This window comes from Venturia canescens, chromosome 4, assembly GCF_019457755.1.
Source record: "Venturia canescens isolate UGA chromosome 4, ASM1945775v1, whole genome shotgun sequence".
In the NCBI taxonomy this organism is placed as follows: Eukaryota; Metazoa; Arthropoda; class Insecta; order Hymenoptera; family Ichneumonidae; genus Venturia; species Venturia canescens.
The window spans coordinates 21,664,728-21,686,191 of record NC_057424.1 but is presented as its reverse complement, the minus strand read 5'-3'; the positions used below and the strand labels follow the sequence as shown (position 1 = coordinate 21,686,191).

Here is a 21,464-nt window from a genome sequence, read left to right as displayed (position 1 = left end):
CCTCATTATTTCTCATCAGCGTCAATTTTATTAAACTCCCTTTTGAGAGAATATAAGGAAATAATTATTTTTCAACGAACTCTGCCAGGTCGCCGAATACGACGCTGAGGTTAGCAACGCGTTCGAGTCCAACAAAACGATCTAAAAAAGCTCCAATAATTCCAGTAATTTTCCAATTTTGTTTCATACGGAATTTGCAATTCAAAGTTTTCCAACTTACATCAATAATTTCGTGAAATCAAAAATTGGTCAATTACAAATGTTTTTTTTTTCGTTAATTTCGTTGAACTCCGACGTAGCAAACTTCGACACCGTTCGTCGAATCCCTTTCGACTGTTTCACGAATAATCGTCGCTTATTTTCTCCACTTGGTTTGACGCAAACCTTTTTTTGAAGAATCTCAGATCCGTGAGTGGAAAAATGGAAAGAGAGACACTGTGATATACGAGTTGATTGATGCACACGAGTCTCTGACATCTCAAACGAAAATAACCCGATAAACGTATGTCCCGCGTCGACATTCACCGATTGGCACATTGCCAAAGTAATAGCCTATGAAGCTGACGAGTGTCTGTAATGTATCCTTTAGAATAACGCGTTCGTGAGCCGCACCGAGAATTTTGAACCCCGGCCAGGCGACAGCGAAAAGGAAAAGGAGCAGAAAAAGGTAAAGGAAATTACAAATAAAAATACTTATGAAATGAAAGCCTGTGCCTCGTGCAGGGATGTGCAACGTGCCTGAAAACCCCAAAATTTCATTTCAAAGTGAGAATATTTCGGCTACCGCAGCTATGCGCATATTTGGGTGACGATTATTATCATTTTCCAGGCCGCGATTTCCTCATCCGTCAGGAAATTCGTTTGTTAATTCGACGGTGAATTTCGCATACGAATAATTTTTTTTATATATTTAATATCAACTGCAAAATTCTCTTTGCAAAGATATATTTTGCTAAAAGTGAATTCCGATGCAGAAACATTGAAAGGACGTTTTTGTACGACGATTGAAAACTGCGAGAATTTCGATGAAACTAATTTCAATTAAGCAGAAAGCTTTTTTCAATCATGGACATCGCCAAGCGTGAAATTCACCGATATATGAAATATTCTGGAATAAAAATGAGCGAGGATAGCGAACGAGCTCGCAGAGAAATTTCATTCGAGCCGCGAGTTGTTGCAACGATTTTTCGAAAAACATGCCAGCAACTTGAAGCGAAGATCAGAAAATCTTGTAAACAGTCTACGAACATTTAATCCGGAAAACTATTTCAGATATGAGAACTCTTTGTCACGTTTGCACAGAGTTTCGAATAGAAAAATCGACGCCGGTTCGAGAGAAAATAAATAATGGGAATTGTGCGTCAACGTCGCTCCGACAGTAAATAAAAGGCTTCGATAAGACGCGATTGGTAACAGAAAAATGCGTGGACTGTGCGAGGGCGAGGCTCGATACTTTTCAAATGTTCGTTTTTTTTACCGAGAACTCGGACATTCGTGTATTTTCCTCTTCAGACACACACGGCGAAAGAAACGTTTTTGTCTCTCTCTCCCTCTTTCATTTTCGAGAGAACAAAATGCACACGCGATAGGTGTTTCACGCGATAACGAAAGCATGGTTAATTCGGTCCCGAGCTGCCAGGGATCGCTCGGAACTCCGCTTTAATACATCCCCCGAGTTAAATTGTTCAGCGAGTTTCCACGGAAACAACAAGTTCTCGTCTTTCTGAAGAAATGCTTTCCGCTACGGCGTAATGTGCCTTCCGAACGCACGCGACAATTCTCCACAAAGAGAGTACGCCCAGGGAACTAGCGATAAGCTGATACTTTTATTTGTGAGTTTTGTCGTGACGCGAGATTGTGATACCTCCGAATTCGCAGGTCTGTCAAAGTAGATTGTTCAAATTTTGTTTTATGGATTAGAAAATAATTTTTCGCTGCACAAATTTCGAAGGAACTCCAGCACCGATTGCCCGGGGCATAGCAATTTTTGTAAATTTGTACTTTTTCTACTTGGATTCTGTAAAGAGAAAAAGTGATGCTGGTGAAAACTTTATTTCGTCGCACTCTCGAGTGTTATTTTTCCAGCGGAAAACGTATTGAAAATCGCAATTTTCGTTCACCAATGAAAATAATGGAATTTTTCATTGGGTAGGTTAATCGGTGCGTTAACCGTTAAGGCGAAACTTGATTCTGCTGTTTTAACTAAGAAACACTGAGATAAAAAAAGGCACTCTGCCTCCATTTCCGTAACGAGAATCCGATTAAAGCGTTGCGAGGAGTGGCCGAGCAATTTGAAACTTTTGATGTTAAACAACTGCGCGAGAGAGGGTCGTTCGTATCCGAACGAAAGTGCAATTGCTGCCGTTATGGTGTTGCAAGTGTAATAATTACTCACGAAAGGTCAATGCAACTGCACGCAGTAGCAATTAAACTCTCTTCCAAGCTGCTCCATTTTACCGCGTTTTACTTTAGCCTCTTTCTTCTTATCAGTGACTATACACATCGACAGCTTTTCTTATCAATCTTCATTATCAGGCTTGGGACACACCTTACGACTGAACTTTTTCCAGTTCACTCCACCTTCGAAGACCATCATTTATGTACAGAATTTTGCGTTGTCGTGCAAACCCTCGATCCTCGTGTTCGCCTCGAGGAAAAACAGTTTATAAGGGATTATTTTTTCACGAAAGGAAAGGTTGTCTCGGCAGCGTCAACATTATTTGAGCTTCTACAATCTTTTCTCAAATCTCCAGAGACTTTTTTAATACAAAAAATAGTCCAACAAAGCAGCGCTGAATTGCCATTCGATCTTCTGACATTCTCAAACTCTTCGAACGAGACGAAAACTAAAAATGATCAAAAAAATTGGAATTGATCTGAATTGTATGGAATTTTAAACCTGAAATTTTCGCGGTGTTTCATCCATTGAATAAAATCTTTCACACTATAACAGCGGAGTCCCCGATTTTCTACCAATTCATGTCTAAATGAATTGGATGAGAAAAAACAACGATTGGCTTCGCTCGCAGGAACACGCTTCAGTCGGATCGTTTCGTTCATTATCTCCACTTCCGGTGGTCTGGTAAAACTGTTATAAATAATAAATGCATAGCGACACACGGCACGGATGGGAAGTTGGTCCAATAGGACGCACGAATCAATCGGGCACATCAGCAGCGTTCGTTGTCGAGTCGCTCGTTCGCGTGAACCGCTCCGTATTGGTGCGATGCTCGATGCAGTTTTATCCATCAACGACCACGACACAGAGGCGCATCGTAAAGGGAGGACTTTTCTACGAACCCTCACTGGATACGAGTTTTTCTAAAGCTCCCACAAAAGAGCTCTCGTGCCGTGGAGCATAAAATTCCCTTCGAACATACTTTTTTACGTGACGTGAAAAAAGGCCAAGATCTCGTGGTGCTTTTGACAGATTGTTTTTTAAACCCACGGAACATTTTTCCATTAACTGTGGAAATATTTAACTCGAAGAAATTCCTGCTTTCTCTTCACTTCCCTTTTAACGTTTCATATCGTCAATGATAAATTCAGTTGTGACGAAAAACCTTTTGTTTTTACTTTACTCCGCGTTATACATTGCCCTTTCTTCGTGGAAAAAGCTCCGTTTTATGAAACATAGAAACATAAATTACAATAAAAACGATCTTGATACGCGGAATCGTCTAATTTCATCAGAAAAGACATTCGTGCAAAATATAAATTATTATCGAGCGCCCAACAACAGCACTTTTATTCTAATTGGCTCGACTCGAATGACTGATGACGAGGGTAAATGTGCCATTCATAAATGATGAAGTCCTACATTAATTCTTAACGCTTGCCCCCCCCCCCCCCCTCCCCCTCCCCCTTCGTACGCGACGAAGCAGAGGATGAAAAATAAACGTTGGCTGGAAATATGTCAGAAAGAATGTCGAGTAGCAATGCACCCTGCGAAGCCTCTTCGCTTCCTGTTTTTTCCTTTTCCATCGGTTCTCACCTAGGAACGCGGTTTGTGGGCCGCGGAGCGTGCGTCGCACTCGACAGTAATCGAGACAAAGTTACCCCAGTCGAAGATAATGAAGCAAAGGACGATATCCGTAGACAGGACTCGCTGTAAAATATGATCGAGGACTATTCGATACTCGTCGGTGCAAGAGATTTTCCCGACGAATGGCTTTCGATCAAACCATCAAAACCTGCTTTATAAACATCGGCGAGAACATCAATTGCCCATCCGTCAATTAATTCGCGAATAAACGAGAATTTGTGATTGTCGAGAAAACGAACATTTCGTGTCCTGACCTCAGTCAAGGACAGCCCTCCCTCGTCATACTTCTGCACCTTTAAATATTCATGAAGAAAAAAAATATTTGTATTTTATCGTTTTTAGCTTGATCTCTGCCAACGGAATGATTTCACTCGGCAAAATGATGAGAGAAACAATTTCAACCGAGATGTAAAAGGTGCGATCGAAATTGGTGGAGAAATCTGAGCTGAGGCGACATATAAACGAAAATCATAAAATCACCGTGTCGCCAGTAAATCGTGACGGCTGCCACATGAGTCGCGGAAGAAATGCGCGATTTTTCCACGGAATATGTTATTGGAGTGAAAGAAAAAGCACGTTACTCAAGGAAAGGAGCGAGGTCCGTATTGGCCAATGTGGCACATGCCGAGGTATCATTCGCCGGATAAGCGTTCAACTCCGACGAGAAAATCGAAGCTCATGAGACGGCAAATTGAGAGCATAGACAAAATTGAAGAGAGGTTGTGACAGACTATTGATAAAAAGGGACGAGAGGCTGGAACGAGGAGGTGAAAGATGGAGAAACAAGTGCAAGCTCGATTGGTTCGTGATAGAATTGTGAGAGCTCGATTGTCCCAGCAGCACGGTGAGGCCAAAGCTTTGTCGAGAGCTTTCATCGCGGGAGACGGGCGTGCTGTCTGTATCGAGTTTGCCAAATATTTCCGGTCACCGAATGTCGAAAATATTGTCTCGGTGCCTGGATATACAACCGAAAAGTGCAGCACACATTATCGAGCTCGAACGGAGTGCGGAATTGGGCTAATTCGATATCAAGTTTCCTCGAATATTACTCGGCCGGTCGACCATTTTCCAGCCCCGAATTTCAGACAGACTTGACCCCAATTTGTCGAGGCAGCTAGATTGCCACGTGAAAATACTGACGTCGCACATCAAACGCGATCCAACCCTGAGCAGCACCACTTCGGACAAATTCCAATTGATTGCAGACTGATTACCGAGCTCGGAATTACGATAACTCCATCATAATCGTATTTCGATAGTCCCGAGGGAGTTGCGCAACCTCTTACACTTCTCGATTAGTCACTTACTTGCCTGACTTTCTTAATTAGCCAACCAGCCATAGTGACTACGAAAGCCCCTTTATTCACGCGAATAAATGTGTTAACGATCTTGCCCCACGAAAATATCTTTCCTACTGCCGAATAACACGAGTTTCGTTCCTGCTCTCGAGGGAGCCCACAAATCCTTAGTTTCACAAAAGAGCCAACTAGATTCGTTGCTTTCATTTATTGCAGGAAACCACTTGGTGCAGGAGGACTATCTCCCACAGAGGATTGTCGACGACAAGGGGAGCATTCGCCCCAACCCTGAGTCCAATCCTTACCAAGGAATCTCACGATTACAAGGATACCAAGAGCCACAAAGACGCGAACCACTCGAAGGCTTCCAAAGACGACATCGCGCCTGACAGCACGGCAGCACCCGGTAACACTCTAATCGCTCCTATTGTTTGTCTTCAAATTTTAACCTTACGAAATTCACGCTCTCGCGTGTTCTTTCGAGCTCGATCACGTGACAAAATCCTTTCGTGCCTCTGGAGTCAAGGACCCGCCCAATTTTGCCATGCATGATGGAGGAGATAAAAATTTCATAATCAATAACCAAATCGAGAGTTTCGATAAAAATTATTCAGTCTGCTAGACCACACGAAAAATTCATTAAACTTCAAAGTGTTTTTATTCTCTCTCCTCCCCCCCCCCCCCCATTATTTTCCTTCACAACAAAAATAAAACATGAAAAGCCTCGTTTAATTTATTTTGTTTGCCTTTCCACACGTATTTACAAACCGAAATGCTCTGCGGTGACATTTACTTTCGTATCGTCATCCCGCGTCGACGAGCCTATTGTAACGTGACACATGTAATTTCACGTTGGTGCTCATCTCCTCGAGCTAGGATTTCACGTGTCACATGGCTCGTACGCAGCCCGGATTGGGGCTGATGTCTCGTCATACACTGATAAATTTTCACGTTGTAAAGGCCGTAATAGTATTTCCAATAAACAAATAACCATTTTATTTAATCAGAAGTAGACCAGATTTAACGAGCTTTTTTATGAGGCTGAAGTTTGCAACGTTGGAGTCCAACGAAATGATCTAAAAGGCTTCTCCAAAAATTTCAGTAATTCTCCAATTTCGTTTCCTGCCGAATTTCCAATTCGTAGTTTTTCAACCTGCACTGATATTTTGTGAAATAAAAAATTGGTGAATTAGAAATGTTTTTTCCCTCATTTCGTTGGACTCCAACGTTGGGATCTTCAGCACTGTGCTTTTTTCTTCCTCCAGTAAATGCCGAGGGTATAATGGGACCTTTCCATGGCCTCGCGACAGCTCCGTTTCGTATGTGTTCCCGATGCATGAGACCATTGCGGCAACACACTGGGTCAAGTACGACGACTCAATTTTATCTTTTCAGGGCGGATCCACCGGCAGTACATCTCGGCTAGATCGATATTGAAATTAAAGTATTAACAGTCGCGTTTTACGAGCTTCCGGAAGGGGCGTCCGAGGTCCCTGTTTTCCTGTCGGTCCAAACTAGTCCGTTAAACCGAATAACGTTCGATACCTTTTGTACGCGACCGTCCGCACGTACATCGTAAAACCAAATCCGGAAGCATCGTTGTACGACCCTCTTCGGAATTCCCTTGAAATATTTTATTCCACGATTTCAGGTTTCCCCATCACAATTGGACGCGGATAAAGTGGTAACTTTTATATTTTAATCATCATGAAATTGAGTGTTTTAAATCATCGTTCAACTTTTGCTGGATCGCGTACCCAAGATGAATTTTGGGTGGTCGAGTTTGTATCATTGCCAAACAAATGATAAATTACCGGGAAAATTGTAGTCTGACTTGGGCCAAAAATTGTTCCACTCCGGCTGGAATGACTCACGTCGCACAACTGGCTGCTGGTCCGACAAGCAGCGGACATCCCCGCAGTGTCATTTGCATTAAAACTGCTGCTCGGCCAGGAATAACTTTGTGAGTGCTCCCGAGCGGAGAACTCACGCCGAGCACACACATAAGCGCTCTTACAGCTCTGTCAGAATATCTCTTGCACCCAAAGCGATTGGATCGCGTTTCGTTCAACTTGACGAGTCAAACATTTACTGGAACTTTCACGAGACTACGAAATGGAAAGTCCGTTTTTCTCTGCAGATATTTCGAAAATTAGAACTCGAACGGCAGATTGTAAACGACGCGAATCAGCACTCACGACGCTCGTCATCGTTATGGTAACTACGCGAGAATGACGTATATTTATTATTCAATTACATTGATCGATATTGCGAGCATGCTCGCTAATTATCGTTGAATATTATTCAATTAGATTATTGTACGTATTTAAACTTGTCAGTTAATTCGAGGGAACATCGTCATTGGGCTAATAATTATTCGGTAAAACAAACACGATGCTACCGTGTTTCCTGGTTCGCATCGTTTGATTCGAGAGAATCCAGTAGAGCTGCCAATGTAAATATAAACATTATTCGCCGCGGATTATGTTCTACGAATGAGGTTTCGGCGCATTCTGTGTCGTTGGATACGGCAACGAACTTCCGGAGTCGTTGTGCCAATGGAATTTTTCATGGTGAGATGACGAGTCAAGCTCATTTGTCATTTAAGCTGTCCTCGAGTACTTCGAACTCTTCGAATTCCATTTTCCCGAAATCCGCGTTCGTTTTCTTCCAACTGGATTCGTTGACTTGCCACCGGGTGAGTGCACTGCCGAAACGATTGACGTAGCCTGATTTCGCATCACTGATTTTGCCGAGTTTGAAATCGAGCTTGAAAGCGCCGCCTTCCTTCGCGTCATCTTTCTTAGGTTCGAGGCCGATAACGACCGGCGGTTCTCGCTTCGTCTCAGCGTTGTTCTCATCGTTTATCTCCTGGATCTCGATCCTGCTGTCGATCGTTGTGATCTCGATACTCGGAGTTTCCGCGATCGTCGATTCCCTCAGGTTCGTAGATTTTTCGCGTTCGCTTCTCGCCTTGGTTTCGCCGCGGGCCTCCAAACGGGATCGCCGCTCGATGACGCGCCCGGTTAATTCGAGTCTGCTGTCGCACGAGTTGCTTTTGACCAGACGAAATTTCACGTAGTCCTCGTGGCCGAGGAACGAGCCCTCGATTCTGTTGGCGAGTTTGCAGCTCATCGGTGATACGAGCGGCCCGTTACACGTGTTGACCACTTTTCCACCGTAATACGTAACCGAAGTGCCGCATTCGCGAATCTTTCGGAGAACATCCTGGGAAACGAAATGCCCGGAAACGCGGTCAGACTCTCGTGACTCGTATTCCTCTCTCAGATCAATTTCCTCGTCCTCGGAGGACGTGCACTGCGCACCGCTGCCTTGATCCGTGTCCGGATAGTCGCTCGAAACGCCGGAGCTCACGCTGCCAGCGTCCCAGTTCCGCAATTGACGACGACGTTGATGATGATGATGATTGTTCTGTTGGCTCGCGTGACGATAGCGCGCCGCTTTGTTGCCCGTTGATCCGGTATCGCTCGGCGACGTATTACCGCTCCTCGCTTCGAATGACTGCGCAAGAATCCTCGTTTTCGTGTCGCTCTTCGGATTCTCCGTGCTTTGGTTTTTCCGGCTCGGAGCCACCTTGTCCAGGCCCTCGAACAATTTCGTCAAATCCTTGGCCCTGCTGGAACACCGAGATCTGAAAAATTGGTCAGTCGTTGGTTTTAGTCGCGAGGCGAAACCTCTCACTTTTCGAATTTTATAAATCGATACAAATCGAAATTCTTTGACACAGTTTGACCGATTAAAAAGTGGCTCGGTCAGCCTCTTCGCGGGACGATGGCAAGAACCGGCTGACAGAGATTTTTCTTAATCTGTCAAACTATGTCAAAGAATTTCGATTTCGAAGTTTGCAGCTATCTCCGTCTCGCTCCCGCGGTTCCGCGGTCTCTTAATTGGCTAATTTCTGCCGGAACGATCGCACGGAGAATAAATCTTTAAGGTTCAAATGTGATTGTACCTGCTGGGTGCTTGGAAAACTCTCTCGTTAACGTCATCCAAAGGCGACCCTTCGATTCTTCTGAGATCTTTCATGCTAACGCTTTTACGGCTCTTACAATCATCCCCGGTGGCCTCGTTCGACGAGCTTTTACTTCTCATCGTATTTTCGAACATTCTGCGAACGTTTCTCACCGTATCCGGATCCGGCAATTCTTCGTCGATCAGCTCTTTGTTGACTCTGTTTAAAAGAAGAGGAAAGTATGGATCGATTATTGAAAGACTCGAATAGCGGAGGAGTGCCGGCGCAGAGCGGCCTGGGTGATTTCGACGTACCTGATCGGATGATAAAAGAAGTGCTTTCTCAGTGACGACTGCTTCGGGCTTTTAAGATTATTCTCTTTGTCATTGATTATCTTATCGGTCCTTGCCTCCTTCTCGATTTTATCGTTTACGATTTTCGTCATGTTTCCTGTGCTTTTGGAAAATCCGCCGGGTCTCTCCCTCCCGCCAACCTCCGAGGGCTTTCTTTCAATAGTTTCCGCTCTAACTGGCTCGATTATTACGACGTTGTTATCCATCAATAGTTCCTGGAACGAATATTCCCTCAGGTACTCCATCAATCCGTCGTACGTGACGTCCCTCTTGTTCGAAGCATTTCCATACATATTTTTCCCGAATAAACGAGACTTTACGATCTTGTAACGAACGTGATCGAATTCAGGGGCCGCATCGTTCTGCGTCTCAATCGAATCAACGCAGCTGCGTGATCTCGTCAAATTGCTTCTCGATTTTCGGCCGGTATTTACAGTTCCGCTGTCGGCGTCGTCCTCGTCCTCTTCCTCGGCCCCGTCGTTAATTTGATCCTTTGACATCTTCTGCGATTGATCCGGAGGCTCCAACGCCTCGTCAACGACATCGACACCGTCGTCTATCGATCTTCGCCTCGTATCGCTACCGCAATCAGAACCCAAACCGAGATCCGAGCTCTCGGATCTCGCCTCAAAGCCCAGACTACCCCGCACCGCGTTACACGCTTTGCCCAGAATGCTCGATGTCTCTTTCACTATCCTCTCGAATCTACCCTCGTTTCGACGATTCCTCGATGCTTCCTTCCCCAAACTTTTACCCTCGAAAAAGTTTCGTGCTGCTTCCACATCCGGATTTCCCAAGCCCAACGATTCCTGTTATTTTAACAACCATTACAATTTTTCACAACGTTTGTGCATACTTTACTTTCAGGAATGCAACCTTAAGAGCTGACTTTAAAATAAATGGGAGGTGATTTCGTTATTGGGATGTCGACTTCGTGGATTCGCTGCAGTCACTCTAAAGTTGTAGTATCGCATTACGAAAAAACAAGTCGGAAAACTACTTTGGGTCTTACCGTAACGTCTTTCTCGGTCTCTATAACGGATCCATTATCTCTGACATTTGATGCATTTGTACGTTGCCGGGAATCAGCGCGCGAGTTCTTCGGAGTTTGTACGTGATCGCAATCTTTGCTCAGGGGTGTTTCCCGTGCAACAACATCGATTTCGACGACGCTCGTGGCTTTTCCTCGCCTCTTAGTGACCTCGTTGTCAACGACCTTGAGGACTTGTGGTCTCCGCGACATTTCCTCGGGTTCTTCGCTGTCGGATATCCAAATAGATTTGTAATCCTCAGCCTCCTCGACCTGGACCCGATTTTTTGCTGCAATTTCTTCGAGCCTCGTCCTCGTCGGAGATTCGTCATGAATCGTCGCCTCGTTTATTAATCCCTCTCCAAGGACGTCCGGGACACTCGATGTTCCACTCTCGGTTTCCGTGCTCGAAGGGCCCTCGTCTTTTCGAGAGCGCTCCTGAGCTCCGCCGTTGTTGACTTTTCCTTCGAGCCGATCCTCCTCGCCCCTTTCTAAACTTCCACTCGGCGCGATCACTTTGCGATCTGTGAATCCCAGCGGCGAATACGCGGTGAAACTTTGCCAAGAGTCCCGCTCGTTTCGTCTCTCGTGGAACTCAACGATCTCGGGATACGATTTGCTCGGTTGGCTTTTGCATTTCTCCTCGTCCGTGAAATTCTTCCCAAAATTAGTCCGTTCAGCCTGCTCGCGCGTCGTCTTCTTTATTTCAATCTCTTCGATTTCTCGACGACTCTCGCTCAATTCGGAATCCCCGGTGAGCTCACCCTCGGGCTCGTCCTCGTCGTCGTCCTCCTCGTCCTCATCCTCGTCCACCTCACTCGACGTCCCACCCTCGTTTATACCTCTATCAATAAAATCCCGTCTTCGATCAATCGATGAACCGTTATTGCTACTACCGAAGTTACCAAAGTTGCTACTCCGGTTATTCTCGAAGTTATTGCTGCTGCGATTGTGGCTGCTCGTGCTCCGGGCATCCGACTCGTTATATTCCAATCGCACCTTTGACAGTGGCAGCAAATTCAGCACGTCAAAATATTCCAACTCGTCCTCGTCCTCCCGCAGTATGCTGTCGAGACTTCGGTGCTCTTTGCGCTTCCGCTTTACCTGATTTTCACCAAATCAATCAAGATGAATAAACGCTTACGCGACGGTCGTGAACAGCACGATAAATATTTGTCAACTCTCCAAGTACCAAGTAATTAACAAAAAAGCTCGTTAATTATTGTATAATTGAGTTTTTATTTGAATTATTTTTTATTCAAAATTATATTAAAAATATGAAACTCTTCTTTAATTGAAAAACATTGTTTCTGAATGCTCGTTTTAATGAATTAATTCCTGAAGATCTTGATTTCGGTTGGATATTTAATTCGTTAGAAGCCACCTCAATGTTTTTCATTACGAATAAATTCGTTCTCTCTCCAAAACGTCGGAGGGTGCGTCCCGGAATAACATTCGCTTTCGTTCGAGCATCAAAATTCCGGTAAACTCGTCGCTTCTTAAAACGAGGGAATATTATTTTTTTTTTTTTACGCCGATGATATAATTTTTCCTCACTTCTCTGCTCCGGAGCTCCGAGACCTTTCGTGCCATGAATGAGGATGAGGTATAAAGTTGGAAAAATATTGTCGGAGGGAGGCGAAAAGCGCGAAAAGTTGGCAACCGCGACCCAAAAAGCGGAGTAAACGAAAGGAAAAGAAAATTGTGGGTCGAAGTGAGATTATTGCTCGCCTTCGGTATTCCTCGGCACGAGGTTTCCGCGCTTTTTGATTACTATAATTTTTTTTTGCTCTCGTTTTTCTTATCTCTTTTATTTAACCCCTTGGTAAAACTTTGTGGAGCCGAAAAGATTGTACAAGCAGAAACACCTCGGACTGACTCTGAAGAGGTTCTGCTCCGTCAACTCGGCAGGAATAGAAAGCAATTAGTGTAATGCAAGTACACGACGTGCCCAAATCTCACGAACGCTACTCGAGTCGCCTAGCATCAAAGGTCCTACTAACGAACGCTCATTCAAATTTATCGAGCAGAAAAAAGAGGCTTTTTGACGCAGTGCACCACCATTGAAAATGTAATGGAAAAATGGAAGTTGTGCTATGTTCATTAAAAGTTGGTTTTGAGATACTCTTGGAAAATGATCGTTGGCACGATTCAACGAAAATGGATAGTGCTTTTACTGCAAACATTTTTCTAGGCAAATCGTCATTGAAATAGAAATATTTTCGAGCCAAAAATCATGCTCCAAAAAGGACGAAGATCAAATATTTTTCAATCTTTTTTCTCCGTGCTCCCGCAAAATAATAATTTTTTCGTTCAAGTTCGATGCGCGAGCGTAAATCACACGTTTCCAGTATGGGCAATCGATCGTGCAAAATTAGTCGTTAAAAATATCTATAAAAAATGCCAACTCGAAGTAATTATTCTTTTACCTGAGTGTGTATGGAATCGACATTGGGATTGTCGTCGATGATGGGCCAATTGTCCTCGACGATTTCGACGAGGCCGCTAACGGTGTCGAGATCTTGGTGGCTCCTGTATCGTCTCGGTGTTCTCGGCCAATCGAGAATATTCAAACGATCGGGATCAGCGCGGCTGGTACGACCGTACAAAGGGGGATCAGGGAGTGACGATAAAGCTGATGGTACGGAATAGAGCTCGCACGTGGAGTGCGAATGATAGGATCTTGACTCGTTGAAACGATCGTAAGAATCCGAGAGATGCTGCTGGCTCTTGGATAATCTGTAAAAAACAACTCTGAACGGTCAATCAGCCGTGGAAACTATTAATCGCCGTTCGAATCGAAACTTCAGTCTCTTCATTTCCCTACTGTTCAGTATTCGTGTCTTATCAGACTCCGAGGAGCGATCGGGGGAATCGCAATAATTACCTGTCCTTAAGGGAGTTGCGATCTATCAGCTTCGCTCGTGGTATCAATTGCGGCCTCCTCGGTAATTCCAAATCCGGCTCGCCCAGATGAAATTGACGTGAGCTCGCATCTCTCTCCTTATTCGAATAATCCTCCGATATAACGGCGAGGCTCCGGGTCCGCTTCAGCAATTTTCGACGATCGTGGCTTCCACCGTTGGGCGCTCCCTCCTGCGATTCGTATCGACCGTTCGCTGCCGCCTCCCTGTGCGATCATTTTTCAACGTGCTTTACATTTACAATTGTAATTAATAGGCGAGCATTTATCTTCGAAACGCGGGGGTCTCTCAACGACCGAAGGGTGTTACATGTTTTATGGAGAAGGACCGTGTTACGATACACGCGCTCGGATACACGATCCCCTCCCAAAATTACGTTCTATTATTCTAGAAGCGAGAACAAATTTTTATTTCACCAGATTTTTAGCTACGTTTCAAAGAGAAATAACTTTTTTTTTATCAACGTATGTAAAAAATGGCGTCCGGCCTGAACAACCACGCTCAAAATAACCTGGTGAAATAACCAACGACCAAATAACCGATGAACTCGTAGACAAAATAACCACGAGAATAATAATCCTCATTGGAAATGACCTTTAAGGTATTACTGGATGGATAGCCCAGCCGATAAATTGTACCTGATCGGAATTTCCGTACTTCGTGATGCAATAAAAATCTGAAAAAATTCAGCAACATTTGGAAAGTTATGAACTACAATTATCAATAATAATATTTCCCAATAGTTATTAATAAATTATTTAAATAAATAATTTTTTTTTAATTTTATAGTAAACCCTTTTTTTTTACGAATCGAATGTGCGCATTTTTCCGAATGCTCATGTTTTTTTTTCAGAATTTACGTGGATTTTTGAAATTCCGTTTTTTAAATTTTTCAAGTGGCTCTATATGTACATTTTTGATCCAGTAACCTTGAGACTTTGCAAAACTGATGGTAAATATGTCTTCTAAAACATATCCAAAATTCAAATTTTTTAAAATTTTTTTCAAAATTTTTTCAAGAAATTTCAAAAATCCACGAAAATTCTGAATAAATTCATGAGCATTCGGAAAAATGCACACATTTGATTCGTAAAAAAAACAATAGGTCACCGCAAAATTACTGAATAATTAATTGTTTAAACAATTTGTTATTAACTTTTGGGCAATATTATTATTGATAATTGTTGTCCATAGCTTTCCAAATGTTGTTGAATTTTTTCAGATTTTTATTGCATCACGAAGTACAAAAATTCCAATCAGATATAATTATTATTGATAATTGTTGTCCATAGCGTTCCAAATGTTGTTGAATTTTTTCAGATTTTTATTGCATCACGAAGTACGAAAATTCCAATCAGATATAATTTTTGGTCGAGCTATTCATCCAGTTGTATGGTGAATCATTGAAATATTCGTTTGAGACGTTGATTGCGGATAAATATGAAACCCTATGCGGGATTTTCATTACTAGATTCGAAATGCTTCATTTTTTTTATTAGAGTTATTCTGTTCATGGTTATTTCGAGCGCGAGGTTAATTAGGATGGGAACCAAACAAATATTCCTTCAAAATAAAAATCGATTGAAAGTCGAATAGTTTTTATGCTCATTTTCCTTGTTGAGTCACAAACAGATTGGATAAAATTGATTTGTTCTTCGATAATTCATATTTCATGGTGTATAATTGAACTATTTTAGCCTGAGCTCGTACGCTTCGATACCTGAAACCTACACTGAAAAATAACGAGTTTATTTAGACATTTTTTCGTCTGCCCAGACGTAAAAAAACGAATGCCAATTACAAATTTCAAGCTTCTGGCACAATAATGTTCGTCTCTGGTCATTATCGTAATCAACATCAGACGCAGACAGGTACATTAAGGAAAAGTTAAATGTACTTGTGTCTAATGAAACTTCACCAAAGTGCCCTGGCGATACGTGAGTCACGCTCGCTCGTTATTCTTGCCCCGAGGAGCCGCGAGTTTTCCGGAGAAAAATGACGTCGAAAACAAAACAGCATATAAAATATTCGCTCAAGGTTGGAAGCGAGAAATCATCGAAAAATATGCGACTCGCGTCGTACGTCCATTGCGCGATATTTACCTTTTTTATAACCAAAATTTTTCGTCCCATTTGCATTCATGTGAATGAGTCGTCGAGGCTTGTGTTTGTATAAAAATTGATCGTATGCCCTGGATGACGAAAAGTTACTTACAAATTGCCCGGAAATCCAATCCAACTGTGTGTACACGCGACGTTTTTTTCTGACATGAAATAGTGCAAGTTATGCTAATGCAATTTCTTCTTCAGGCTTTTCGTTCCTTCGTTCCTTCGTGCATGGACCGAACGCGGAAGAAAAATGTGCAAAATCTAATATTCTTCAGCTATAGGAATATTCATTTTGAGAGACTGTCTTTGACGCTTTAATCATCTGTTTTATTCCGGCAACGTGCCCAGAATTTTTCCTGCATCAGACAAATCTCTTTTATCCAAAGTTCATATTTTCAAACTTAATCTCACGTCAAAACTTTTAATGATTACTGACTAACGGAATTTCGGAATCGAATTTTAACATTCAATCTTTGCCATTACTTATGGTTCCCATTACGAATTTTTCCATTTCAATGCTCATCGAAAAATTGATTTCATTGTCACGCCTCAGCCAAAAAGGGCTCTATAAATCGCACAACCATCATTAGAAATGCAATTATTCCAGAAAGTTTCATCAACGCGGAATAATTTCACTGTCGCGAACTTTATCTTCACCAGGCAAGTAGTCGACTTCCGAGTTTCTTCGAAACTTCATTTCGTTTCTAACTGAATTTTTATTCTCGACTCAACCACATTCTCGATAATTCAGTTGCGCCCCTTCATCTCCATGACCCTGGCGATAATTTTCAACTGCAATTTTTCTCCTTAGGCAAAAAAAAACGAAGCATGATTAAAATAATTAAAACAAATAACATTATTTTTCATCGTCAAAACGTTTTCACTTCGAATTTCGATTCTTCGATTTGAAAACGTCTGTGTTTATCTCGTGGATTCGTCGACCGCCTCTTCCATTTTCCTCTCACATTGTCTAGCATCCGGACACCCGAGCAACGAGAAAGTTACGTAATTCGATGAGGAGCCAACGAGTTATCGTAATGGCTCGGGAGGCTCTTTTGTAACGGAGTCGGAAAATGACCGTACGTTAAGGTAACATTAGCTTTCTCGAATCTCGGCTGTAACACGTGCAGTTGCCCGCTCATGTGTTTGTGTCGGTGTTTGCATTTGGGGTTGTCGGAGAGTCAGAGCTGCGCGAATCGTTGATTCGTAAATAAGATAAAGTTTGCAGCGTTGATTGCCACGAAGAAATAAGGATTCATTCGTCAGCGTCTAAATTCTTTCTGTCGTCAAATGATTTTAGATAATTTCGTCTGAGTTTCGAGAATTTTGGTTGAGAAAATTTGGACAAAAACGGAAAGCACCTTCAAAAAATCCGTGTCTATCACTTTTCTTTGGACGAATAAAAAAAACTGTTTGATTTCGAGACGAAAAAAAACCCGAAAAAACTAGAAACGTGCGTGCTTTTTCTCAACAGAATAAAAATCCGGTTGCCCGGTTCACAAATTCGGAAAGAACTCCGTGCCAGAAAACTCTGTTCATTAATAACGTTACGAATCGCTCTTTGTTCCGGGAGCGTTCTTTTCGGATAATGAATAAAGGGGACTGCGTAGCCGGTTGGATTCGAACTTTGCGAGACGAATTATGTGAAAGAGAAACGGATAAGGGGACCACTCGGTGCATCGTGTCAGTACACAATTTAATCGCAACTGTTCAGAGCAAACGCCGGGGGAAAAAACGAGAAGAGAGGTAGGAAATCTCTTCGTCTTTTTTCGCCTGTTTCGTTCGGTCAGTGACAGCGAATAATGGAACTTGCCCGCTGCGGAAGACGACCGATTGTTCGGCGGATATAAGATTTCAAAAGGAACTTTCAAAATTAATTTTTCCAGCATCCTCCGAAGAAGAGCCGTCGTCGCGTCTCGCATTTCTTTTCTACTTTTTCGCTGCTCCGTTCGTCGCCTTAACAATTGAATTTCCGGATATTAAAGTACGATCGGAATGAGAAAAGGCAAAAAAAGTTTAACGATTCAAGCACATTCGCGAGGCGTAACAACCTCGTGATTCGAAACACGAAAAAATAAATCGTAGCACAGCAAAAAAGAATAATTTCATAATCGGAGAAACGACGACGTAAGCGATGGGAAGCATTGGATCGTAATCAATGATCGAAACGTCACATAAATCACTGCGCCATCGGAACTGCTCAAAACACATTTTTCAATCGCTTATAAAATGGCTATAAAATCTGTCCCGATTAGCGCGAACCCGCACTTTCCTCCCGAGCTTAAAACCCGATAGAAACGAATTTTACAATCATTAATCGCAGCGTTGAGTCAGTTGAGGTTTATGGAATTGTTATGAAACGAAATCATTTCTTAATCCAGTCGATCGAGCTCGATCAAGAATCGTCATTGGTACGTTTACACTCGGAGTTTTCATTAGGGACGACGAAGTTTTATCAGCAAACGACGAGGAGGAAACTCATTGCACCTCGTCAAAAGTCTCCGCTGCCTCCCCATTGTTTACCAACCGTTGTGTGTCTGACACTCCCATTAATTAATCGCCTCTCAATGTGGAAACGATGCTCAATATGTTCGACCTTTAATTACGTCGCGTCCGCAGCTCTTCCTCGTCGTCATGACGATTGCAATGACAAGCAACCGTCAAAACCCCATTTTCCATCTTTCATCATCGCACTCGGGAAATGCTCGAAAAATCGTCGATTACAATTGGCGATTCTGACTTAGCAAAAATCCGAAATTCAAAGATTTTTAATGGCGAATCAATGAGAATTAAAAAAACTTGAATTTCAAACAAACTTTCGTGATGAGGCGCGAGAGACGTTGCATTGCGCCTTTTAATCCCCAACGTTTCGTAGAAGTCCCGTTCAACGCATCCGGCCAATAAAAGACGTCACATGCGACCAATACGAATGAATACTCGATCGATTCATACGTACATATAAATTTGAACTTAATATATGTTTATCTCGATTGTTCGAAGGGGCTTGGAGCGCAGATCGATTATATACCAGTGACAAGTAAAATATGTACGCAAGTACATAAGTACGTAAGACACGTACGAGTTCCCAGAGGTGTATCGTCGCTTTATACCTCTGGGCGTGTGTACAGCGATGACAAAGGTGAAAGGGAAGGGCTTCTCAGCACGTAGTAAAAGCATCGAGACAGGAATATCCTATCACTCTCGAGGACCGGAAGAAGTTCCGGAGCTCTGAACAGCCGAGCAGCTTGACGTACTCGTAGCTTTGCCATTCCCTCCTTATCCAATATGAGACTCCGCGTACCTCAATATTATTCTCATCCCTGTGCACAAATATACGCATTGTGCGAACATGAAATTCCTTCGTTTCTGTATTATCCCATCTAACGATCCTAAAACCCCTCGACTCGACAACGGAGCCGCTTAATAATCACTCAAACGTCTTTTGTCACTTGAATTCTCGATTCTCGTACTCGTTGCCATTTTACTATATTTTTCGATAAATTACAAGCTTTTTAAATTTTTTGCCTCATCGTGTGTTTCGGCACGATTTTGACGTGGGCTTCAGCACTCGAAAATAATGATTCTAGGTTAAAGTTCGAAAACTGACGAAGGCCACTCGGCTTTTATTAAAAATGTAAGAAAACAGAAGCGGCTTATGTGACGAACGTTAAAATCACAGCGACGATTGACCCAGTGAAAAAGACAGATCGCAAGGCCTCTCGATTCACCGAGCGAACAGCGTGACCAATATTCAACGTCTTTTTTTCTTTTTTACCATTCTACCGAATGCTTTTTGCTCAACGTTGTTTTGAAGGATGAAACAAAGTACAGAGTCGACGAAGCGAGTAGACACGAGCTGCATACTCATTAAGCAAAGATGGAGATAAAATAACACGAAATTATGCTGGGAACTGTGCATAGAGAGACTGTTATTTGAAAGAAAAATCGTGGGGGGATATGTTACGAACAAAATCTTTGAGTTGTGACCAGAAGTCAATGAGCGACGTTTTATGAACAACCATTTTAGTATCATCGTTAACTTTTATAAGATTTATATACTGGAGATGAAATCGATAAAAAGATTCTTCAGATTCAGAGCTGCGCTCTTCTTTCTATAACTGCTGCGAACCCATTTCGCTGCATACAATTATGGAAAAAGTTTTACCGGAGCATGCCAAGCATCTCGGGAATCTTGCTTCCAACGAGTAAGACGCAAATGAAAAAAATTCTCGTACTCAGCGAGGCCATTAAAGGCAGGGATAAAAATCTTGGAAAAAGGTACTTTCTCCCTGAGGCGGCTCGATTTTTCATCCAAGAAATTGAAGCAAATTGACAAAAGTGATGGAGGAGAATAAGACATATAGGAAAGTGATGCCGAGGAGATAAAAAATATTCGCATCGATCACGCTCACCCTGAGAAACTCGCTATGAAATTCTCTTATCGCTCACCATCCCGAGAAAATGTTCTCCTTATCAAATCGCCTTTTCCTCTGCCATTTCTCTCTCTGCGCTCATGTCTATGTGCGTTTATGTATCGAAATTTTTACACCTGATTTAACGACTTTTTCATCGAGTCATCGAACATCACAACGATCACAACATTTGCACTGTCGATCAGAAAACTTAAATTCGCCGAATAGTTCCGTGTGTACGTTCGTAACGAAGCTCCGCAACACTTTGCCCAGATTTCTTTCTTGACCACGGGTTTCTATACCCCGTAACGAAGGCTCTTAGAATCCGCGCGTAAAGAACCACGAAGTGGGAGAATCCGACAAACGTCCTACGGACTCGTGGCTCGACGCTGGTGACGTCACTGGCGAGGAGCACGAGACTACTCCATGACATTTGTAATAATTCAAACGCAAACTCTGCCAGCCCCAGTGTTTGTTTTCTCGTTCCCTTATTTTTCGCAACCGTTCTCATCTTACTCTTGTTTTTGATTATGTGGAAGCGGACATCGTTGGGGGACGACGAAACTTTTTAAATCTCGCGCAAACTTGAGCTACCAATTACGAACTTTGTTTTTCAATCTGTTTCAAAAGCTCTAAAACGAATTCGGTGAAACGTTGTTGTGTAGAGAAAAAAAAAATACCGAATCTGAGGCGCAGCAGAAAGTAAAATTGACCATTTTGACATTTTCAACTTTACTCGAAATTTTTCTTAACAAATTTTTTGTTCCAGCCGATAAGCAGATTCGTGGTTAGCACGAATTCGAAAAATATCGTTTCGGTCCAACGTCGACACGATTTTCTTTTCTTTCTCACTGTACGTCTCTCCATTCGTTGTCAAAAAAACTTGCTCCTCCCTCTCTCGTCACGGACTCACGATCCAGACGCGTCGTTGTCGAAGGTCATCGCGACGAAAATCTGTAACGAGTTTCCTTCCTCTTGCTTTTACCTTCTGAGCCATCCTCTCGTGAAACGAAATCGGGCAACATGTAACAAGGCTCTAATTATACGACACTTGTCGTCTATTGTTTGTCAAAGTTTGGACGCCGGTTGCGTTCGCAACGGAGGATAATCGTATCCAGAAAACCGAAATTCCGGTCAACTCGCTTCAACGTTTTCATATCTTTCGAAACTGTCACAACGCTGCGGAACTTCAAAACTGTTTATGGCTTTTCATTGCGTAATACGACATTTTGATTGTTTGACGAATGATGAATAAAGAAAAAAAAATCCAATTGAAAGAAAAAGTCAACGCGAGCCTCGCCCCGCACACTTGAGATAGTTC

At 42.7% G+C, this 21,464-nt stretch overlaps 2 protein-coding genes across 4 annotated transcripts in view; one reads left to right on the top strand and one right to left on the bottom strand.

Moving 5' to 3' along the window:
* Positions 1-21,464, top strand: part of MCU (mitochondrial calcium uniporter) — a 66,815-nt gene that overhangs the window by 21,128 nt on the left and 24,223 nt on the right. For both annotated transcript variants that reach the window (XM_043418010.1, XM_043418012.1), the window contains exon 2: positions 5,560-5,749. In XM_043418010.1, coding sequence (XP_043273945.1) covers positions 5,560-5,749 — 190 coding nt within the window. The remainder of the gene's footprint in view (positions 1-5,559; positions 5,750-21,464) is intronic.
* jv (javelin) overlaps positions 6,052-21,464 on the bottom strand; it is a 31,113-nt gene continuing 15,700 nt past the window's right edge. Inside the window, exons 1-7 of one of the 2 annotated variants that reach the window (XM_043418004.1) lie at positions 19,033-19,064; positions 13,587-13,829; positions 13,129-13,438; positions 10,682-11,803; positions 9,631-10,478; positions 9,317-9,535; positions 6,052-8,995 (exon numbers count right to left, since the gene is read on the bottom strand). In XM_043418004.1, coding sequence (XP_043273939.1) covers positions 7,936-8,995; positions 9,317-9,535; positions 9,631-10,478; positions 10,682-11,803; positions 13,129-13,438; positions 13,587-13,829; positions 19,033-19,049 — 3,819 coding nt within the window. In that variant the 5' untranslated portion in view covers positions 19,050-19,064 and the 3' untranslated portion in view covers positions 6,052-7,935. Of the gene's footprint in view, positions 8,996-9,316; positions 9,536-9,630; positions 10,479-10,681; positions 11,804-13,128; positions 13,439-13,586; positions 13,830-19,032; positions 19,065-21,464 lie in introns of those variants that run through there. The other variant, XM_043418003.1, reaches the window with a different exon arrangement.